Genomic DNA, 19,161 nt, shown 5'->3' on the forward strand with positions numbered 1-19,161 from the left:
ATGCATGGTGGTGCAAGGGTTATTGGCTCATGATGTGTCAGTGCATTTTGTATTCTTTGAGGGTTCATCAGTACTGGGTATGCTAGTGCAGTCTGTTAATTCAGCATTCATCATTACAATCTGACAGCACTGCTTGTGCTTATAGAGCAATATTTATTATGCAATATGGTAAATGCAACTGTAAAATGTGTTCAGAATTCACAAGCAGTGGGAAGAGTACTTGGGAAATTTCCGCGTGCAGATGGAAAAGATGTACTTCTCCGACACTGTGGAGGAATGGATGGAAGTGAATGTGAACCCATACATGGACCCGCTTAGAAAGTTTGTGAAGGACTATAAGGAAATTATAGCACTAATGGGTGCACCAAAACAAAACTAGAAAATCAGCAAGAAACAACAAATTTGGGAATGCACAGCCACTGGTGGAATAACTGGAAACCATCCATCTACCCTATTTCTGTAATGACATATTAACAACTAGAGATCCAGCATCAAAACCCAACAAAGCACAAGAACTGGGTCCTACTTCAGAGTATATTATTTTAATTTGGAAAAGAATCTGAGCTGCTGAGGCTGTGAGATTTCTTGCTTTATTAGTTTTGGATCTTATCGCGATTGTATTCCAGAACTTAAACGTTCACAGCAGCAGGAAGTTCTATCACTGCCTCTCATTCTCGGCCTATCCAATTCCACTTGGAATCATGTTTTTCTACATGGCTTGCCAAGTACCACTATGACCAACCACTGCTGCCGATCATGGCAGGTGATTTCACCTGGAGGAATTGCAGAAGCAAAGCAACTCGCTCCAGCTAAGGCACTTCTTGGGGATCTTGCACAGAGAACTCTTAATGAGTAGGTGATTTCTGTTGTGCAGAGACATGCTTGTTGTACACCCATTTGGAGGATGTGTGAGCAGTGCAATAAGGACTTGGACTATGTAATAGGTTAATTGGTTTGGAGTGGATTTACCAAAATCTTGGAGATGATCTTTGATTTAGATTTTTTTTTAAAGTATCGTTTTCACCTGACATTTTCCCCATTTCATCTGATGTGGTGGATTGTAATCATTTGATTGTCCATGTTGATATTCTGGTCAACTTGGGGAATTTACTGTGTTCTCTGTAATTGCTGCTTTCTATTGGGGTAAATCACTATTTGACAACTAATTGAATATAAATAAATAACTACTTGACTAATTTGATACCAGATAATTAAGAATGGTGTATATGCTCTAAGAAGGGTATGCCATGTGAGGTTAAACTGAGGCTAAAGTACAAAAGAAAATAAATTGAGGAGCTGTTTCCCAGAATGTTTAAGACTTGGGACTTTGCTCAGTAGCTGATGTCAGAGAGGAATCATCTGCAAAAGAACAGACACAAAGACTGAACTGTACAAAGGATTCTTAATTTAGAAATGTTTAAATGAAAGGACTCTATTAAAACAAACAGGTGGAGAGTCCAGGCTCCAAGAGGGACTCTTTTCTTCCAATTTACACAAGTGACCTTGTAGAACTGATATTGTTATTTGCACTGAACACCCATGGCACTTTGTAAGCTGTTGGTGGACACATTTGCTGTTTTTGCTCTTCTACAGTTATTCTACACCCTGCCCCCTGCACCCCCACCCACCCACCCAACTTATAAAGTTGCAGTTTCCGGTTACATTAGATGTCTTTTAAATTTGCTTTTAAAAGCTCTTGTCCTGCAAAGGTCACGATGGGATGGAGAGAGCAGAAAGTTTCTACTGTCAAGTAGACACAAGAATCAGAAGTGAGATGAGAAGAATTTTTTAAAGCAAAGCAAGTAGTTATGATCTAGATTGCACTGAAATGATGGTGGAAGCAGATTCAATAATAACTTTTTTTTTTAAAAAGTGGATTAATACTTGAAAAGGAAAAAAAATGTAGAGCTATGGGGAATGAGCAGGGGAGTGGGACTAATTGGATAACTCTTTAAACAAACCAGCAGAGGTACAGTGGACGAAATGGCCTCCTTATGTGCTGTAGGAGATGGGTGAAAATGCACTCTGGATATTGCCTACGTGCGTGAGCACTATTGCATTGCATGAGCACATGTGAGGAATGGACGTCAATCCTACTTTCTGAATAATACCCAATTCTTGCCAGAGTTCAGTTTCTCTCAGCCCAGTCTGAAAATGGTGCAGATCAGATTAGCTGGGCTCCCAGCTCAACCCTGCTGGGATTTCTAGATTATCCTGCTCTATCCATTTGAGCCTGCTTGGATTTGCAAGTGTTTATTTCTGAAATTCCAAATTAGCCAGGTCTTGCATTTTTTAACAGTGGGAGAAAATGAAGTGAATGAAGAAAATGAATAAAGAAATAACACCAATGAATGCAAACAGCAGCTGCTATGTTTTACCCTGGTCTTCTTTTAATACTTGATTAACTAAGGGATGAACAGAGCTTTTTTTCAAATTCCATTCCTTAATAATCTGGTCAAGGATTAATAGTGAATGTCTTCATCCCAGTTAATATATAAGCTTGTTGCTGCTACCTGGATGGAATTTTAGTGAGAAGGAGTGGAACTTATACTTGAAGGGGAAGAAAATTGCAGGGTTCTGGGGGGGAAAAGGGCAGGGACTGGGACTAATTGGATAGCTCTTTCAAAGAACCGGCACATAGATGATAGATTGAGTGGCTTTCTTCAGTGCAATATTATTCTACAACTACCATTCCTGTGCACCTCATAGCAACTGGTGAGCACATAAGAATGACTCTGGGTGGCTATATTTCAAATTTCTTCATTTCCTGTGGGGAACTGTTTGGGCTTTCGTTTTGCACTCTCACTGACACAACAGCCAAATCCCATTAATAGTGCAGTCAAAATTCACATCTCCCATCTAAACATAAGCTGACATAGGCACCTGCCTCTAACAGCATAATCCAGATCAGCTCCTCACACCAACAATACAAGTAAGAGGGCATTCAGATTGCATACGTCCGCCATGCTATGTTACTCAATGTTATTACAATTGTGCAGTTCTTCCTTGAGGCTTTTCCTTGCCTGGTTGAAGCTCTGTAACTACAAAGCTGGGAAAAAAAAAATATTTTTATTAAGAGCTTCCATCTCACTGAGGAGGCCTCAGCCCAATCCAACAACTTGCTCTGAAAACTCTGCTCACATTTTCACAGCTGTGACATTCCACCACGGCAGCTGAGACAATCCATAACCATTCTACAGAAAACAACTCATAACATTCTTAAAAAAGTCAATTTCCTCAATGTCCCAATGTTAATGGATTCTTTAAAAAAAAATTCCAGGATTTGGATCTTCATCAAAAACCAATCAATTCTTCCTTCGTCCAGGTCGTAACCTGTGTACCAAGTTTCATTGAAATTCATCCATTAGTTTTTGAGATACATTGTTTACAGACTAACAAACAGGGGCGAAAACATTACCACCACCTGCCTTCGGTGGTGGAGGTAACTAGAGTCACTAGCCGTAACTGGTGTCAGCTATGGCTTGGTGTTAGCAATCTTGCCATAGTAGGGAGGTTGTGAATTCAAGATCCATTTCAGAGCATGCAAAATCTAGCCTAACACTTAAGTGCAGTGATGTTAAACTAAGGTATCATTGCACCTCTAGATGTAAAAGTACACATTACACTACACTATTTCAAAGAAGAGCAAGGGAGTTCTCTCTGGTGTTCTGGTCAATATTTATCTTTCAATCAATACTACTAAAATGGTTTATCCAGTCATTAGCAACGTTGCTGTTTGTGGGACCTTGCTATTCTCAAATTGGCTACCCTGTTTCCCAACATTATGACACTGACTACATTTTGATAAGTACTTAATTGTCTGTAAAGTGCATTGGGATGTTCTGAGATTGTGTCTGGTGCTATATAAATACAAGTCTTTATTTTTCTCAACATCAAATATATGTAGCTTTGACCAGTGTGTTTAATTTGTATAAAACTTCAGTGTATGTAACAATCGGCAGCCTCCAGAAATAAAAAAGCTGAAAGTCAAATATATTAAATGGTACGAACTCAAACACTATCCAGTACTTAATACAAATAAGCAAATTCATCAACAGGCCCCAAATCATGGGATAAAGGCAATTGCTTTGAATGTGGACAAGGTTGATTAGTCTGCTGGGTAGAATATTGAAATTGGTCGGTCTGGTGGTGAGTACTTCTGGTACTGGGCAGGAGGGTTAGCTTTTTTATGGCAATCTCCTAATGCATGTCATTGCATCTTACCTCAGCATGGAACCGTTTCCATTTTTTTTAATATGGTATCATGGGTTACCCACCATTTTTGCCTATACTAATGTGATCCTGCGTTTTCAGTGCATAATTTGTTCATGTACCTGTGTACAATCTATATCGTGTAATGCTGTTGTGATTTTAATCCTTTTGCTGTAATACTTGAGTTCTCAATAAAATAGTTTCACAATAACTGAATTTGTGCAGTAGCTTCAAAAGATTGCTTCAGTTTAGATTCTCCAAATATATAGCTGTTGGGTTTTCTTTGACCTAGCAGGCTATTTGCAGTGTAATATTTAGCTCATTCCAGATGAATTCTCTCTTTATGAAAAAGTAAACATGCTGATACTTGGTGTCACCTTGGCCCAGCTGGCAGCACTCCCGTCTCTCTGTCAAAATGTTGTAAATTCAAGCAATACTGTAGGATTTGATCTAAACCTACAGTTGACTGCAAAACCAAGGGAATGCTACACTCTCAGAGATGACATCTTTCAGCTGAAATGTTAAACTGTCCTGTTCAGGCAGAAATTAAAATCCCAAGGTCCTATGCAAAGAGGAACAGGATATTCTCCTGGTGTCCTGGCCAACATTTTTCACCCTCTAATTACAACACAGAAACAGATAAATTGGTCATTTGTGCTGTTTGCAGGACTTCAATCAGGCACAATTGGCTATGTGTCTGCTTAATGATAGTAAGTGCACTTCTAAAGCAATTGCAGTGAAACCTAATTGATGAGGCAGATACCACCATGGGTGGCCTGGAGCATTTGGTGGTATGAAGCTTTGTGTTATAATGTTTTTATTTCTATAAGAGGAAATACACATTATTAAATACACATTATTCAGCAGCAGATAATACAACTCTGCAGCACCCTGTTATCTAAAGCAGAGGCAAGAAAGACAAAGATTCCTTTGACACATCTGGATGTAGGTCCCCGAGCAGCTATGGGTGTGATAAGAACAGCAATTGTTGCACCTCTGTGTCTTGGCTCCTCAGAAACACCTCTTTCATTTCACTTGTGTGTTAAATTCATATCCTTTTTGTATTATGCAAAGAGCAACAAAGATTAATGAAGAAAAGTATTGGGTGGGAGAAGGGGAGGAGGATAGGGTGAAGGAAACACCTGAAATGACAAAATGGTAGATATATACATCAAAACCCAGTAATGTGGAAAAAAAGTAACAGCCAAAGCTACCTTAAAATTCAAATTACAAAACTTTTTTTTCAAAGATAATTTTTCCTTAATAAGGCTCTCTAAGTGGGCCTGGCTAGTGACAAGCACAATAAGGGCATAAACAAGAGCAAGTGTAGGCTAGTCAGCTGTTCAAGCCTGCTCTGCCATTCGATAGTTTACCTCAACTACACCTTCCTACATAATCTCCATATTCCTTGATTTTCCTTTAGTATCCCAAAATGCACTCATTTGTCTGGAATATATTCTCAATGGCTGAGCATCCATCTTGGGTAGAAAATTCTATGGATTCACAAACCTTTTGAGTGAAGAAATTTTTTATCTCAATCCTAAACACTTGACCCCTTATTCTGAGACTGTGACACACAATTCTAGACTCTCCAGCCAGCGGAAAAATCCTCCCAGCGTCTACCCTGTCAAGCCCCTTAAGAATTTTATATGTTTCGTAGGATCATAAATAAGATCATAAGAAATAGCAGCAGGAGTAGTGCATTGAATCCAATCCTTCAATCAATAATATCATGGCTGATCTGATTGTGGCCTTAACTCCACAATCCTGCCTGTCCCCTACAACCCTTGACTCCCATACCAATCAAAAATCTGTCTAACAGCCTTGAATATATTCAAAGACCCAGCCTCCATGGCTCTCTGTGGAAGAGAATTCCAAACATTAACCACCCTCCAAGAGAAGAAATTCCTCTTCTTCACCGATAAATGGGAGACTCCTTATTTTTGAACTGTGCCGCCTAGTTCTAGATTCTTTCACGAGAGGAAACGTTCTTTCAGCATCAACTCTGTTGAGCCCCCTCAAAATCTTATATGTTTCAATAAGATCACCTCTCATTCTTCTAGACTCCAATGAATATAGGCTGAACCTGCTCAACCTTTCCTCCGTAAGACAACCCTTTCATCCCAGGAATCAGCTTAGTGAACTATCTGAACTGCTTCCAATGCAAGAATATACTTCCTTAAGTAAGGAGACCAAAACTGTACACACTACTCCAAATGCGGTCTCACTAATGCCTGTACAGTTGTAGCAAGATTTCCCTACTATTATACTCTGTCCACCTTGCAAGAAAGGTCAACGTTTTATTTGCCTTCCTAATTGTACCTACATGCCAACTTTTTGCGATTCATGTACAAGAATACCCAGATCCCCCTGTACCGCTGGGACCTTTCCAGAAACTAGGGAATTTTGGAAGATTACAACTAATGCATCCACTATCTCTGCAGCCACTTCCTTTAAGACCCTAGTATGCAGGCCGTCAGGTCCCGAGGACTTGCAACATTCAGTCCCATTAGTTTTCCTAGTATTTTTTCCTCTAGTGATTGTGATTGTCTTCAGTGCCTCTCTCTCTCTTTTGCCCCTGTTTGTCTACTATGCTTAGGATGCTTTTTGTGTCTTGTGATCACATCCACAAACATTCACTTGCACCACTGACGCACAGTAGCAGCAGTGTGTACCATCTACAAGATGCACTGCAGGAATTCACCAATGCTCCTTCGACATCACCTTCCAAATCCATGACCACTACCATCCAGAAGGACAAGGGCAGCAGACAGGTGGGAACATCACCTGGAGGTTCCCCTCCAAGTCACTCACCATCCTGACTTGGAAATATATTGCTATTCCTTCACTGTCACTGGGTCAAAATCCTGGAACTCCCTAACAGCACTGTGGGTATACCTACATCACATGGACTGCAGTGGTTCAGGAAGGCAGCTCACCACCGCCTTCTCAAGGGCAATTAGGCATAGGCAATAAATGCTGGCCCAGCCAGTGAAGCGCACATCCCGTGAATGAATAAAAAAATGAGCTAGAGTGACGGTAAGGGTCTAAAATCAACAGTAAGGAGTGGTTTTGATATGTTAATGAACCAAGAGAAACTTCAATCAGAGATTTACATAAAGCAATAACTGGAATAGTTTGAATTGAGTTGTTTTAGTTCAAAGGGGATATATGCAGTCTGTAAAAAGGTATAACTCTGAGGGTGGTTAAGTTAAGATTTGCAGAACTATTTTAAAGTACTATTTACTGTGTGAAGCCATTCTTGTAGTTAAGTGTAATTGTGTTTTATTTTTTCACTAGTCTTTCAATAAACTTTTACTATAAAATCATCACAATTAGTCTGGGACATCATTTCCTGATTTCAGAACCTCCTAATACTATACAAATTGAAAAAACTGTTTTGGCAGCCATTTAAAGTTTCCCTTTGAGATTCGGGCAGCTTGGCATTTATCATCAGTCGTACCATAACAACCCGCAAATTAACTTTGTGCTTTGTGCACAACGACATCCAGATCCCTCAGAGTACCAACATTTTCCAGTCTCACCTGGACAATATTCAGGCTTGGGCTGATAAGTGGGAAGTAACATTCGTGCACACAAATGCCAGGCAATAACTATCTCCAACAACAGAGAATCTAACCAACTTCCCTTGACATTCAATGGCATTACCATCGTTAAATCTCCCCCCAACAACATCCTGGGGGGGTTACCATTGACCAGAAACTGAACTGGTCAAGCCATATAAATACTACGGCTTTAAGAGCAGGTCAGAGGCTGGGAATTCTGCAAGTAACTCACTTCCTGACTCCCTAAGGCTGTCCATCATGTACATACTCCCCACTTGCCTGGATGAGTGCAGTTCCAACAACACTCAAGAAGCTTGACATTGTCCAGGACAAATCAGCCCACTTGATTGACACCCCATCCACCACCTTAAACATCCACTCCCTCCACCACCAGTGCAGTGGCAGCATTGTATACCATCTACAAGATGCACTGCAGCAACTCACCCAAGGTTCCTTTGACAGCACCTTCCAAACCCACGACCTCTATCATGTAGAAGGACAAGGGCAGCAGACAGCAAGGAGCACCACCACCTGAAAGTTCCCTTCCGAGCCACTCACCATCCTGACTTGGAACTATGTTGTCATCTCTCACTGTTGTTGGGTCAAAAAGCTGGAACTCCCTCCCTGATAGCACCGTGGCTGTACCTACACCACATGGACTGCAGCGGTTCGAGAACATGGCTCAGCACCACCTTCTGAAGGAAAATTAAGGTTAGGCAATAAATGCTGGCCTAGCCAGCAACACCCACATCCCCTGAACAAATATATATAAAAAAAGTTTTCTACTTTTCCTACTAAAGTGCTTAACTTAACACTTCTCCACATTATATTCTATCTAGTTTTTAATGAGGGAAAACTCTCACCTGCTCCTCCCATATTTCTCACCTCTTTCTGCCCCAAGGCCCATCATCTTGAACTGAACATGTGTACGTCAAAACGTTCAACAGCTGGGTTGACGCGTTTACGTCAGACGTCCTGTGAGCATTTGGCGCGCGGCATGTGGTTCAGTCTCTTCTTGATGAAAGCGGCTCCATGATATTCGCCGCCGTGTCGGTTTGGCGAAGCCTCGTGGCGGTGGTCGGCCTCTCTCTAGCAGCCGAAGGACTCTACTACCTGATCCGTTACCTAAAGCGGCTCCGTGAGCGGCGGCCGCAGGTGCTTTTCTTCCCGGCGCCGGTGACGTGCGTGCGGCCACTGTTGCTGTCAAGTCCCGGGCATTGCGACTGCGGCCTGTCGCACCGGGAGAGCGCCCTGAGCTGCCTGGCCCGCTTGCTGCTCAGTGCTCGACACTCGCTTGATGTTTGCGTGTTCACCATCTCCAGCCTGGAGCTGAGCAATTCGGTGCTGGCGGTGCATGGCCGTGGGGTGCGGGTCCGGGTCATTACCGACTCCGACTACATGGCGCTGGCTGGCTCGCAGGTCGGCACCTTCAGGAGGGCTGGTGAGTGAATTAGGTCTTCAACCGACCCTCATCCCTCTCTGTTAACTCCAGACCCGGCTATTCAACAGTTCGCTTGATTGCCTCAGCACCCCCCACCGATGGCGTTTAGAAGGTTCACTAAATTGATTCCTGGGATGAAAGGGTTGCCTAATGAGAAAAGGTTGAATAGGTTGGAGCTATACTCATTGGAGTTCAGAAGAATGAAAGATAATTAGACACAGTCTACATGAGACCATAGGTATCTCTCTCCATTAGAGTGAAATTGTTGGTTAAATATATCTTGAGGGGCACAACTCTGCAAGTGTGGGGTAGGGTGAGGAAAGCAGGCCTCTATGAACTACCATAGCTGGTACAGGGATTAAACCCATGCCATTGGCTTCATTCTGCATCACACTCCACTCATATAGCTAACAGAAGAATGAGAGGTGTTTGTAGTATATGCATATCTGGCACAGTAAGGGTTAATGTGGGACTGGGAACCAGTACTGCCTACAGTGTGATTTAAAGAGATACATGACCTGAGACTAGGGTCAGTTGTGGACTGGACAGAGACCTGTGTAGAAGCAAGAATGGAGGTAGCTTGAGCTATTCCCTGTATATATGTGCATAGTTACGTGTCATCAATGAACACTAAATGTTTAACCATACAAGGCGCAGAATCTCTTTGTGAGACCTACTGAACACACAACTGTGATCTTAATGAAACATACAAGATTCTGAGGGGGCTTGACAGGGTAGATGATGAGAGGATCTTTCCCTCGTGGGGGAATCTAGAACTGGTGAGGGGGAAGCACAGTTTGACAATAAAAAGTGTCTGCTATTTAAAACTGAGATGAGGAGGAATTCCTTCTGAGAGTTGTTAATCTTTGGACTTCTCTACCCCAGAGAGCTGTGGAGGTTGGGTCATTGAATATATTCAAGGCTTGAGTTAGACAGATCTTAAATCTACAAGGGAGTCAAAGGTTATGGGGGCAGGTAGAAAAGTGGAGTTAAGGCCAAAATCAGATCAATAATGATCTTATTGAATTGCAGAGGAGGCTCAAGGAGCCAAATGGTCTAATCCTGCTCATTTGGCTGTAGTTTTATGGTCTGCAGTATTACTGACATAACTTCCAAACACAAAGTGGGCATGAGCATAAATGTATAACCAGCAATTTTGCAATTGTTTCAGTGCTATATGCTCTTTGCTTAAATGTGGTATCCTGCTAGGACCAGTACATTTTTTTTTGCTGAGAAACTGACTACTGTATCACTATGAATTGCAGTCCCCCACTTAGGTGGAGTAAGGTTAACTGATGTACCTCAACAAAAACAAATATATTTGTGAAGTCAATGCACACTAGCATAACCTACCCCAAAGGCTTTCATTATTCTTCAGAGAGGCCTTGATGATACAATTGAACTGTGAAGATGATCTAAAATCACTCTTTGTTGACAGGTATAGAAGTCCGACATGATCAGGATACAAACTACATGCACCACAAATTCGCACTAATTGACGGATTGACCCTTGTGACTGGATCTTTGAATTGGAGTGCCCAGGGTATTTTTGGAAATAAAGAAAATGTAATTATAATTAAAAACACTGATATTGTGAAGGCATTTGTAGAAGAATTTGGACGACTTTGGAATGAATATGATCCAGCAAAGTACAGCTTTTCTCCTCAAAGATGAATAGAACCCCACTAGTTTTGAGCAAGCATGGATTCTGCTGTAGTCCATTGGCGTACTTATTGGACTTAATAGTACTTATTGGAGACAGCGGCAAGTAATACTTAAAATGTATCATAATTTCGATTGGATAAATTACGTTTGGTCTTGAAACTGTATTTCTGTGAATCACTTACATTTGTGAGAAAAAGATGACAGAACAACATGTTGTTCTCAGAAATAGAATATTTTGTTAAGACGCTGCCATATGAATTTAAAAACTGAAATAGTGAATAGTGTGTAAGGACTCTAAAATATTTACAACAGCTTCCATTTATATAGTGCCTATAACATATGAAAGAGCCCAAGATGCTTAACAGAAGTGTAATCAGAAAAAACGAGATATGAGGAGGGGTGACTAAAAAATTGGTCAGAGAGGTAGGTTTTAAGGAGATACTTGAATGAAAGAGATGTAGAGGTTTAAGAAGGAAATGCTAGAGCTTAGGGCCTGGACAGCTGAAGGCATGGCTGTCAACGGTTGGGCGAAAGGAGTGGGGGTTACACAAGAGGTAAGTGTTGAAAGAACACAATTCTGAATTGTGGGGCTCGAGGAGGTTATAGAAATAGAGACAAGGCCACGAAGGGAAGTTCAGATTGTAAATCAGAATTCATTTGATTTCGCCCTCTCCACATCCTTTCCAGCTTTCAATACTCCTGACACCCCTGCAAATGTGTACTGTTTATGGAAGACCCCATTAATAATTATTGTACCAGTGGGCAAATTGTTTGAGGAATCATCTTTTATAAGCATATATAATTGGAGTATTGAGGTTTGCTGTACTGTGAACTGTGTTAATTTGAAACACTGAATGCATGTTGTTTTGTAGCCACATGTATTTCACTTTCAGTCCATTCCGTGGTTGCTGTATCATTTTAATCATGCACAACAGTTTGAATGTCAAATTGTCTGTGACAGTGTTTTGCTAGAGTTTTCATTGAGTTTGCATTAATGATACATGTTTGTACCTGAGGTCAGTACAGATGAAACTTCTTATCGATGAGGAATAGCATGCAAAATAATCACTACCTCATGCCTTTTAGAAATGATTCTGCTTGATTTCAGTTTTCATGTCCTTGCAAGAATTGGATTCTTTAAACAACTCAAATTATTCACTTCACTTTGATTTTAACACTACTATTGATTTGACAGCAGCAAGAGAATAGTTTGCAGCTATCATGTTTAATGGAAGTCAACTTTCTAGCATGTGTAGCTGTTGAACTTCTAGTTTTAAAAGTTGCTAAATTTTTTTAGCTGTTTGCAATATGAATACGAAATGGAGGGGGGTCACACCATGCAACAGCAGGGTTTGTGACCTGAGTTTAGAACTAAAGTGGCTGTTTGGGCAGGGTAGAGGGAGTTTTATTCTGAAGCTGATTGTTGTGTAGACATGAGTCCTTGATGTTGACAATGGAAAACAGAAATGGAAGGCATTCCATTCCCAGCTTTGACTTTTACCTAAAGAGGTTTGTAGCTTTACAGCTTTGTAGGCTGTAATTCTCAAATTTAGTGAACTGTAAGTCCAGAACTTGTTTTTTTTTCCTATGGCATTTTGTTTTGCAACCATGTCAAAGAATAAAGATGACTGATGTGTTTCAATGTTAATTCTAGATCCATTACTAAAACAGGAAAATCAAATAATTAAATGGCAAAACACTGTTTCGAATTAAAGTCCGTGTCTGCCTTTGTCCTATATCTGGATTCTCTGAACTCTTCTACTGCCACACAGTGGTGAATCATATCACTTGTACCAACAACCGCCTTTTGTAGTCTTTAAATTTCAATAGCATTCTTCATGTCAATATCAGCACACTGCATTGGTTGATCACAATAGCCAAGTAAGGAGAGAAGTGGATGGGGATTGCATATCAGTTCCTAACAGTAAGCACAAGAAGCATAACATGCATGTAGTAACTTTATAAAATTACTGAATTGGTCAATATTGGAAAAATCATTATTTGTTTTAAAACACATTGGATTGAAAGAAAGTAAAAACATACATTTATATAGCAACTTGCAGGACCTTAGTGTTCCAAAGCACCTTGCAGCCAATAAAATACTTTTAAAAATGTAGTTACTCTTATGGGAAAACCATACAGTCAGTTTGCACACAGCAATGTCTCTCAAATAGCAGTGAGGTAAATTACCAGATAGCCCTTAACTAACATCATTAAAACAGATTAAATTTTGGCCTAGATCTTGGAAGAACTCCCCTACTTTCCTGGGGGTCTTCTACATCCATCTGAAAGGGAAGCTGGGACCTCAGTTTAAAGTCTCAACTGAAATACATCTCTGTTGGTGCACTACATATTTAGTACTGCACAAGTATCAGTAGCCTAGATTATGCATCCAAGTCTGGAGTAAAGCTTGAACCCCCTAACTCCAAGGCAGGAGTGCGACCACTGAATCAAGGTTGATAACTTTTATCCCCAACAATTGAAATTTTTCCCTGTCAACTGCTTTGGCTCTGTTCTTTTAAATATTGCTATCTAGCTGCAAATCCATATCTTGTCTTAAGAGCTGGGATAATTTCCTTGCTCTGCGAGAAAGCATCCAACTTCCACTCTCAATCTCTCATAACAGTGCTGCTGAAGCCAGCACCATACTAAATGGATGCAATTGTGTGGGTCCAATCCAGGATTATTACTCCTTTTTAATTTGACATTGACAAATATTTGTTATCAAAATTGCTTTTAAGTTCTTATGAAAAAGAGCCAGTAGCACATTGAGTGGAAAGGGAAATGCACAAATAGGTTATTGTTTTGAAACCAGCAGTCCAGCTGGTTAACCACATATTTGTAATGCAAATAAGAGCCAGGTGGCACCTAAAATAAAGTTGTAAATTTAAAGAGCATAAATTTAAAAAACTTGTAATTTAAAAGCTTATATTTTAACATCCCATGATGAGCAAACTAGTTAACTAAAACATTTGCAAAAATATTGAAATTAATGTTTTAAGATTGATTTAGAATTCATTGAAATCTTTCCTGTTCCAACAATTGTATGTCGCTGACTGCTGTAAGAAATTTGTCATGAGCTCCAGCTTTCACATTGCTGCAACAACTTCAAAATCAAAATTCATTGGGTATTTTTGTAAGCTCCCACTGATGGGATGAATCACTAAGTTTATTACAAAAACATCCAACTGTAGCTAATTTTTAATGCGTTGTGTGGCAGCTGAGAAATGGTAGCTACAATGGAACCTGGACTTGATTCAAGCCTAGACGAATGTGTACTTTTAGTTCAGGGCTCACAACCTTGCATAATGCCTTCGATTGTATTAAAGAGCAGGTAAATCAAGGCGTGATTAGATGATAAAAGTTTGCATTTTAACAGCCTGTAAATTGGAAGAGGAAAGGAAATCCAAACATGAAAAGGGTGAGAAGCTAGACTGCACTGTATGGATTTCAAAATGAGAAGAACTTGTAGAATGGTGCACTTACAGCTTGGAATGAATTAAAGTTCCGAGGAGTATTGACCATTGTAATAAGTTACAAAGCTCGTGATGGGGTGAGAAATTGGATGTTGAATGAGGGATCGCCTATCTCACCAAATAACTCACCAAGGCTCCATCAACAGCACTTTACAAACCTGTGATGTCTACCACCTAGAAGGACAAGGGCAGCAGACGCATGGAATATCACCACCTGCAAGTTCCCTTCCAAGCTACACACCACCCTGACTTAGAACTATACTACCATTTCTTTACTGTTGCTGGGTCAAAAGGCATGGAGGAGGTGAAGATGTGTAACAACTTTGTGACATTTTGCTATGTTAAAGGTACTATATAAATGCAAGTTGTTGTAGTAAATCAGCCATTACATTGTAATAGATTACCACAGCATAGTGCAGTTGTTAACAAAAACATGAATTTGGACAATGAGTCGAGATCATTGATTTTTCTTTAAACAAGTTGGGAGAAAGGACAGAGCCCTGGGGAATCCCTGAGTTGACGTGAAAAAGAACTAACGACTCCTATGACACAAATCAATATTTGGAAACTAGACAGCTATGAGTATAGATTTTTGTGCAAGACCATTTGGTAGCAACCCAGAATATAAATTGCAGCAATTATTGATTTGCCCTCTGGCTCACACCTTGAGTTCAGTTCTAATCACCACAAAACAAGTGATTTGCTGCATGTCCATCATCTCACAGACAGAAGGATGTTCATGACATTAAGAAACAAGGGAGATCTTTGTGCACTGTAGAGAACGCAAAGAAAAGCCATGAGTCTGATCTCTAGTGGCAAAGTTGAACTTGGAAAAACTTGGGATTTTCAGCCTGGAAAGTAGGTGTCTGAGGCAGTTTGCATTTATATTATACCTTTCATGACCTCTATGTCCTGAAGTGCTTTATAGATAATGTAGCACCCAAAACATGTTTGAAGGTTGACAAAACGATTGTACCAGTGCATCAAATAGGTGCTGCATAAATTTCTGGCTAAACAAAAGCCTGAAGTGAGTGAAGGGCTGAATTCTTCAACTCCTACAAATTATGTTTTTCAGCTCATGCTTAGCAGTTAATTTTTAAAAATTTAATCATTGGAAATTGGCTAATTATCTCTGAAGAAAGGTTGATGGCATTGTAGAGTAGAAGAGATTAGCAGTGCTGCCAGTTCTGGTGGGTTCTAGTCAAACACATTAAAACATTGAACCAATGTGAAACAGTTGGTCAGTACAAGCTTGCATTTCCCTAACTTTAATTAAGTGCGTTAAGTTACAAAAAGAGAATTCAGTAGCGAATAAACAAGTTATCAGTTCGATAACATTCTTTAAACATAATATTACTGACAATTCTGTGCAGCTACTGTAGGTAAAGTTATATTTTGTAATTAAAACTTTTTAAAAAAAAAACCTAAAGTTTTGCTTCACAGAACAGAACCTGAGGACAAACATGGAACTCATTCACGTATTCAATATCCGAAGGACCTTTTGTAGAAAGTACTTAGCAAAAAAAAGCAGGTGGAACAGTTCTTGACTCAGGTTCTGCTGCACAGAAAACACATACACAGAGTTCAGTAGCACAATGTGATGCAGAGTTTGTGTTCATTATCACTCTCACGACAATTAATTCTCATTTCCATTTCTGCATGTGATCCTTCAAACAACAGCCTCAGGAACTTTGCATTTACTAATAAATCAGAGGAGGCTAGATGGGCAGAAAGTACACCATAGTCTTGGCAAGCAGTGCTGCAAGCACAGCATTGCATGTGCTGTATTTTCTTTAATTATTTCTGTGTTCTTTATATCCTGTATATAAACTGAACTTGCTTTCAGTTTGAAATATATTTAAGACTAGTTCTAGCACCATGGATGTATCAAATGCTGGAGTAGCTCCATTTCATCAGCTGTCACATGAAACTTTACAGTGATAAATGACACATGCATGATTATGGGGGGAAATCCATTGCTGTGTTCACATTGTACAGTTACATATTACAGGGAAATTAATTTGTTTGTTTGAAATGGTCTTTAAGTTAAGACTCTAATTTGTTGCATTACTTTTGTTCCCTTCAGACTGGGTTTTCCACTTTGGGAATGGAACATTAACCATTTAAGGTACCCATTAACAGCACCAAAGCACTCTCAGATCAGGGACACCACAGATTAGAAACTGCAAAATTTGCTCAAACACAGCTGTGACACAATTAAGTTCCTTCCACATTTCCCAAGAGTGTGCCTCAAAGACCCTACTGCACAGTAGGAATTTCCATTCCTCGGTGAGCTTGTCAATTTAGTAACCATTTGTGAACAGCTGTTATGAAGGTGAACAGTAATGGAGTGAATTCAACTTTGATCCATATACAAGATGCAGAAGTGAAAGGATACCATTTAACTTACTGCAGCACCCATTCTCCATGCCAAATTCACTATTCCTCAAAGATGGCTTCCCATCACCACAGCCTGACACTGGGAGAGGGAAGGCAAAGATCAACTCAGGTTAACATCTATTCCTGTTTCCTTTCTGCCCACTAGAATTAGGTTTGGGTTTAAAGCTACCACATTGGCTTCCTGTTTTACGTGAAGTTTTGACGTTAGGGCCTAGAAATTTGACTGAGCAGCACCTATTTTTTGGGTGCTAAACAGCCACTTAAGCCTTGAACATGGCAGGCATGAGCAGGATGTGCACCAACCAGCACCCACACCTGAGGCAGGAGATAGGCTCATTATTTACATATGCAAAGGATTCAACACCTGCTTGAAGCCTCCTCTGCAACATTAGTTTACCCTGAAGCAGCTGCTGGCAGCTGCAATAGGAAAATCCAGGTATGCAAGCATTCTAACAGACTGTCCTTAAAGGAACTGCTGCAGGCAGCAACCAAGGTAAATATTTAAAATATACTGCACATCTTGACCCCACATTAAACCATTGTAATGCTGCTGGACAGTGTTCCCTGCCATCTCTTCCACTGGCATCCTCACCCCTTCCCTCCCAACCACTACCACCCTTCCAACCTATTGGGGTTGATTGTCCATGCCTGTTATAGGTCTACATCAGTGGGAATAGCCAGCCATTTAAGAACAGCAAAAAGGAATCTTGCACTGATCCTTGGCCTACTGTCAATTTACTGGGTCCTGTGTCTGCTGCATGCCTCTTCATTGCTCTGATCTGGGAGGAGTTCAGTACAAGGCATTCTTCTGGATGCCTTTCCAGAAACAAACAGGAAAATAGGATCAGTGAGCCAGGAAACCTCCTTTTTGCCTCACTACTATTGCAGCATCTGACATCTACCCATTTGTTCGGAGTCTGGGCAATAACCGATCCCCAGGTGTGATGGACAGCAAAGTCAGATTTATTTTGTGTAGAGAATAGAAATGCTTTTCCTAAAAGTAACAGGGAGGAAGAATTCCCAGATATTAAAACAGGGAGGAAGAATTCCCAGATATTAAAACAATTTTTGGTTACTTTACTCAAGGGATTCATTGGTATTTAACCCAGGTCAAGCATAACTTCAAGACATGGACTGCAAATCTGATTGTTAATAAAGTGTCACATTATGGGCTAATGTGCAAAGTCAGGATGAACCAGATGTTTGTTCCCTGTAAGATTAATGATTGCTAACGTGAGGCTGTCTATTTAATTGAAGAGAGAGTAGCCATGGCCCAAAGGAATGTTGAATGCAGCAATCTTCTAGTCCTTGGGTTCAAAAAGCTTCATCCGTTCTTGCACTGTGAGACCTTCTTTCAGGCTCTATAGAGGAAGAGGGAAATGATTTATTCATGTGGTTATTTTGGGCATCCTTTTCACCACAAAAACATGATGCTTGATTTTATCCAGAATATGAACTGAATTGCAGTCAATGAGTTAAATATTCTGGTTAAACTATTGTAGAATCACAGAATCTTTACAGTGCAGAAGGAGGCCATTCAGCGCATCAAGTCTGCACTGGCTCTCTGAAAGAGCAATCTACCTAGTCCCACTTCCCTGGCTTATCCCCGTGACCCTGTACATTCTTTCTTTTCACATAGAAATTAAATTCCTTTTTGAACACCTCTATCGAACCTGCCTCTAACACCCTCTCAGGAAGTTCATTCCAGACTCCTAACACCCTCTCCTTGCTTTTCTTACTAGTTTTTTCACTTCCCCTTTGGTGCATCTGTATTCAGCCTGATTCTTAGTTGTATTTTCTACATGACATCTGTCATACACGCACTTCTTCCTTTTCATCTTCAGCTCTAACTCTCGTCATCCAGGGCACTCAGGATTTATTTGTCCTACCTTTCCCCTTCAAGGGAATATACTTTGATATTGCCTACGATACTGTTTCTTTGAAGGTAGCCCATTGTTCAGCCACCATCTTTTCTGCCAACATTTGATTCCAACTCACTGGAGCTAGATGCATTCTCATCCCATCAAATTTGACTTTCCCCCAATTAATTATCCCTGCACCGGATTGTTCCTTGTCCTTTTCCATGGCTAACCTAAACCTTATGATACAATGGTCACTTTCCCCTAAATGCTGTCCCACTGATATTTGATCCACCTGAGCCAACTCATTCCCCAGAACCAGGTCCAACAGTGCCTGCCCTCTTGATGAACTGGAAACACACTGCTGCAGAAAATTATCTTGAACGCATTCCAGGAACTCTCGCCCCTCTTGTTCCTTTGCGCTATTCCTATCTTAGTCTATATTTTGATAATTGAAATCCGCATTATAACAACTCTATGGCTGGGATTTACTGTGCCCGATTGGGGCGGGCGTGTTCGGTGGCTAGATTGGAAAATCTCGC

The 19,161-nt window shown here is 40.5% G+C and overlaps 3 protein-coding genes and 2 long non-coding RNA genes across 8 annotated transcripts in view; 2 read left to right on the forward strand and 3 right to left on the reverse strand.

Moving 5' to 3' along the window:
- LOC144690727 (hexosaminidase D-like) overlaps positions 1–1,861 on the forward strand; it is a 31,857-nt gene extending 29,996 nt beyond the window's left edge. The window contains exon 14 of the mRNA XM_078558506.1: positions 196–1,861. Within this exon, the coding sequence (XP_078414632.1) occupies positions 196–379 (184 nt within the window). The 3' untranslated portion in view covers positions 380–1,861. The remainder of the gene's footprint in view (positions 1–195) is intronic.
- The window catches only part of LOC144690734 (uncharacterized), a 371,804-nt gene that overhangs the window by 70,537 nt on the left and 282,106 nt on the right, over positions 1–19,161 (reverse strand). The window lies entirely within an intron of this gene.
- On the reverse strand, positions 1,964–8,404 carry LOC144690732 (uncharacterized). The gene is made up of 2 exons (XR_013578945.1): positions 8,337–8,404; positions 1,964–5,354 (listed from the first exon to the last, which is right to left on the reverse strand). It is a non-coding gene; the product is annotated as an uncharacterized LOC144690732 (long non-coding RNA).
- pld6 (phospholipase D family, member 6) lies at positions 8,747–12,598 on the forward strand. Its single transcript, XM_078558512.1, has 2 exons — positions 8,747–9,219; positions 10,658–12,598. The coding sequence occupies exons 1-2, from the start codon at positions 8,811–8,813 to the stop codon at positions 10,891–10,893; spliced, it is 645 nt and encodes a 214-aa protein (XP_078414638.1). The 5' UTR covers positions 8,747–8,810; the 3' UTR covers positions 10,894–12,598.
- The window catches only part of LOC144690726 (myosin phosphatase Rho-interacting protein-like), a 228,548-nt gene continuing 224,988 nt past the window's right edge, over positions 15,602–19,161 (reverse strand). For all 4 annotated transcript variants that reach the window (XM_078558503.1, XM_078558505.1, XM_078558504.1 and 1 more), the window contains one exon: positions 15,602–18,121. In XM_078558503.1, the coding sequence (XP_078414629.1) occupies positions 18,062–18,121 (60 nt within the window). In that variant the 3' untranslated portion in view covers positions 15,602–18,061. The remainder of the gene's footprint in view (positions 18,122–19,161) is intronic.

This window comes from Cetorhinus maximus, chromosome 15 (assembly GCF_964194155.1).
Source record: "Cetorhinus maximus chromosome 15, sCetMax3.hap1.1, whole genome shotgun sequence".
NCBI lineage: Eukaryota > Metazoa > Chordata > Chondrichthyes > Lamniformes > Cetorhinidae > Cetorhinus > Cetorhinus maximus.